General features: G+C 53.7%; 1 protein-coding gene across 2 annotated transcripts in view; it reads left to right on the top strand.

Moving 5' to 3' along the window:
- Positions 1-3,035, top strand: part of MED8 (mediator complex subunit 8) — a 23,397-nt gene extending 20,362 nt beyond the window's left edge. For both annotated transcript variants that reach the window (XM_019531273.1, XM_019531274.1), the window contains one exon: positions 2,507-3,035. In XM_019531273.1, coding sequence (XP_019386818.1) covers positions 2,507-2,571 — 65 coding nt within the window. In that variant the 3' untranslated portion in view covers positions 2,572-3,035. The remainder of the gene's footprint in view (positions 1-2,506) is intronic.
- The last annotated feature ends 1,132 nt before the right edge of the window (positions 3,036-4,167 follow it).

Below are 4,167 nucleotides of genomic sequence, written 5' to 3'. Positions count from 1 at the left end.
TAGAGAGCTACACCCCCGCCCCTTTTGTCAACACGATCCCTCCTGTACAGGGTATAGCCCTCTATACCCGTGGTCCAGTCATGGGTGGAGTTGGACTAGAGACAACCGGATGATGAAATTCAATGCAGAGAAATGTGATGCACTGTGTCCAGAGAAGTATGACCAGAAGCACAAAGACAAAGGGAGTTAACTGGGCAGCAGCATTGCTGAGGAGGATCTTGGGGTTTGCATAGAACACAGACTTGTTAACGCAAGTCAGCAAAAACATAGAAGCGTTGGGTATAAGACATGGAACATGGGAGATGACAGCACCATGCTACTTGGTGCTGGTTAGGCCTCTTCAGGAGTACTAGAGACAATTCTGGGCTCCACGTTTTAAGAAGGATAGGGAGAAGCTGGAACAGCAGTTTGCAATTATTTGGGCTGGAGGGTCGTTTTAGTGAGTTGTTGTGGGTTGGATCAGCACCTTCTATCCCTTCTCCCCCGTCTTACAACAGCTCACCAAAATTGCCCAAGTGATAGATTAGTAGACTGGATGGACTGGGCGGGTAGGGCCCCCATCCCCTGCCCCAGCACAGGTGCATGCAGCAGCACCAGTACAGCGCATCTGAGCATGGGGTGGCATAATCCAGTCATGATCCATTGGGGCTCAGCTGTACCCCTCTGCAGCCACACTGTACTGGGGCTGCCTGCTCATGCTCGTGCCTGTCCTTGTCCCTTGGCAGCCCCATCCCCATCTACCCATCCTATTTCTGGATGCTGCTCCCCACCTGTGGCCCCATCCTATCTGCCTGACCTAGTACACCCTGCCTCTGCGGGTCCTGGGCAGTGTCTGTGAAGATCCTGCTCACCTTGCCTTCCTGCTCTGTTTGGCATCCCTGGCAGTAGGTGAAGGGCAGGTGGGCTAGGGTGCCTGGGCAGTGAGGCTGGATCCGGCAACAGCAGTGACGCTGGCAGCATCAGCTGGAAGGAGCCGCTGCTGCTGGAGCTGCCAGGAAGTTGAGTCCAGCTGTCATGCTGCCCCAGCCCTGCTGCATGTCTGGGGGCAGTGGGACCAGCCACACATGCAACAGCCTGGGCTGCTCCCAAGCCTGGAGACTTGGGCTGGATCCCAGAAGTCAGGCCCGGCACAGAGGGCCTAGGCTAAGGGAATTGGCAAGAGAGAAGGGACAGAGGCTGGGAAAGCTGAGGCCCCAACAAGGGTATAAAGGCCTGAGGTGGCCTGGTAGCAGATTGGGACTCAGCGCCCAACAAAGTTGTTAACTGGTAATACCTATGAGGCATGAACATGGCTGTGGGGGAGGTCAGAGGCTGTGATCAGCCCTTAAGGCTACAGGTTTTTTGGTTTGTTTGTTTTGGGTTTTTTTAAGGAAAATTTTCCATGTTTCAAGCCACATCAACCAAATGAATTCCAAATCCGTGACTCATTCAAGAACCATATGTGGCCCTACTACTGTCAAACATCCTCCACCCTCACCTGGAGTTTCAGATGCTTCCACATCATTTGGCAAGCATCCCATGTGCAGGCCTACCCAAGTCAAGAGGCTTGGGGGTTTGGATGCCCCTGAGGTTCACTTGCCCTCAGCCATGTGGCTGCAGGAGCAAGCTAGGGAGGAGTCTCCTATTTCCATAAAGTGGGCATAAAGTCAAGATCTTCCCACTGGAAATGAAAGTGGGAGGTTAACTATACATTACCTCCACGGATACTACCGTGTGCCAGAAAGTGGCTATCCGCAGTGACTAGGAAAACTGTCTTAGTGGTCACGGTATTTCCCCTGCCCCTGCCAGACTGAGCTGGCATCTAGAGGACCTGGGGCTTGCTCTAGGACCCATTAGGCAGCATCCCTTCCAATCAAACTATTACAACAAGGCATGGTGAGTGGGTGAGAAGGAGAGGGCACCCAAGAGCTGGAGCAAGGCATGAGCTGCGTGGCTTCCAGGGGCATGCTGGCCACCCCTGGAGCCTGAACTTGGCAGTTTTATAAATCTGAAAGGCTGTTGTAAAGAAGGGAGAGAACATCTGTTTTCCCTTGCCACCCAAGGCAGGACACCACTTAGTGAATCGAGCCAGGGAAATTTAGCTCAGGTAAAGCTAAGCATCCTTGCTGTTAGAACAGAATGGCTGTGGAGCAGACTGCCTGGGGCAGCAGTGGAGTCCCCTTCCCTGCAAGTTTGCAAGAGGAAGCAGGGTAAGCACTGGACAGGGATGGCTGAGGAGCAGCATTCCTGCATTGGCGCAGGGGGTTGGACAAGACAACCCACAGCCCCTTCAGCCCTGGGATTGTGCATGGTGCTTGTGCAGTGTCAGCTGGAGTCCTTGTCCAGTCCAGGGTCACTGAGAAGGAATTGGTGTCTGAGATGAAATGAAGGAACAGCAGCAGTTACCAGGGTGTGGGAAGGGCTTCAGTGCCCTGGTGTCAGGGTGTGCCTGAATGACTGCTCTGTGATCTCTTGCACAGATGCATTCTCTCACAAGTGACTTTGCCCTGCTCCTTTTTGTATGCAGGGAAGATGCCCAGTGGTATAAAAACCAACATCAAATCTGCCTCGATGCATCCGTATCAGAGATGAGCAGGAAGAACCACAGACCTGACTGATCATGAGTCACCAGTGCTGTTCCTGGCCCCTGCCACCACTCCTGGGATTCCTCTGTGCCTCTGGAGTCCCTTGAAGCCTGCATACACGATCTGCAAGAGGGAGATATGGGGTGGAACCTTCCTGTCCCCCTCATGCTCCCATGAGCTCTGGGCTGCACGGCTCCTCTCCGTGTGGTTGTGCTGCGTTCTGAACCGGTTGTGCAGAGCTGCTGGCAACTGCATGCTCAGGGATGGATGGGACCTCCCCTGCCAGGGCAGAGCCTCTGTTTGGCTGCTGGGACCAAATCCTGTCACCATTTTGGTCTGCGTTCCAGAGGCTCCTACCCTTTCTTGATGCAGATACAAAAATACCTTGTAGGTTTGGCTGGGTGTGTTGTTCTTCACTGCCTCCCCACCCCATGCCGCTTGAATAAAGGCTGTATGCTGTATCAAGTTTGACCACTGCTCTCTGTATCAGCTCCCCACTTTGCCTTGTTTCCCTTTGGGAGTGGCTGTAGAACAGCTCCCATCAGGGCCCCAGAAGAGCCACTTATAAAGTGTCTGCCTCTGCCGGATGCTGAGCCCAGGAATTGCTGTTGGGTTTGTGCATGGACAGCTGTTATGTGGCTCAGCAGAGAACGAGCTCAATTGTGTCACCAACCAGAAGTGCCTTGTTTATCTTTTACAGCTTGCTGTAGTCATAGCCCAGGCAGCCCGGGTCCCCTTTGGGATTCTGTGGAGCAAGGGCCACAGTGAGGGTCTGGTGCTGCCGGGTTGGAAACCAGCTGCTCTCTTGTCCTAGTCTTGGGGCTTGTTCTCCAAGTAGTTCTCTGCTTCTCTGTCCTTGGAGGAGTGCTGATCTAACTCAGAATTAAACTCCTTCTGCAGGAGGGCATTTTCCTCTTCTAGATGCTCTGTTCCCTGTGTGGGCCAGGCTGTATCAGGGCCCCTTTTTTATGGGACTTGGCAGAAGGGGATGCTTCTATCTGACAGCCTCTAAACTTGAGCTGCAGGTTGAAGTCTGGCTGATAAAGGACCTCTCCAAGACGGAGAGCATGGGCACATGTCTATAAAGCAGGTCTGTGCGTGCAGAGGGCGCTGAGGACTGGCACTTGCTCTCTGGACCTGTTACAGTGGTGTGGCAAAGGGCAGTGTGATGTTATGTGCTTGGTGGCATCCGTCCAGAATGCTGAGTGTGTGGGAATCTATTCAGCTGGCATGACCGGCTGCTGCTCCTCTCCTGCCAGCCCTGAGCTAAGCAGAACCAGTGTATTCATAGAGGTTGCAGCCTTGAGGCCCTGGTCTAACCCTTCAGCCTCAGCACTGCTTGTTTGGTGAGCATGCTCTGTAAACAGGAGCTGTGCCACACCTCTGGCATGTCAGCACAGTCAGGCTGACCTGACCCCTGTGGCCTCCAGGCTTGACACGGCACTTCATAGTTTCATAGTTATTTGGGTTGGAAGGGACCTGAGTAGATCATCTAGTCCGACCCCCCGCCATGGCAGGAAAGAGTACTGGGGTCAAACGACCCCAGCAAGGTGTACGTCTAGCCTCCTCTTAAAGACCCCCAGGGTAGGAGCCAGCACCACTT

This window comes from Crocodylus porosus, unplaced genomic scaffold, assembly GCF_001723895.1.
Source record: "Crocodylus porosus isolate Cpor-Errol unplaced genomic scaffold, CroPor_comp1, whole genome shotgun sequence".
NCBI lineage: Eukaryota > Metazoa > Chordata > Crocodylia > Crocodylidae > Crocodylus > Crocodylus porosus.
The sequence above is the reverse complement of the archived record's forward strand: the minus strand, read 5'-3'. Positions and strand labels throughout refer to the sequence as shown.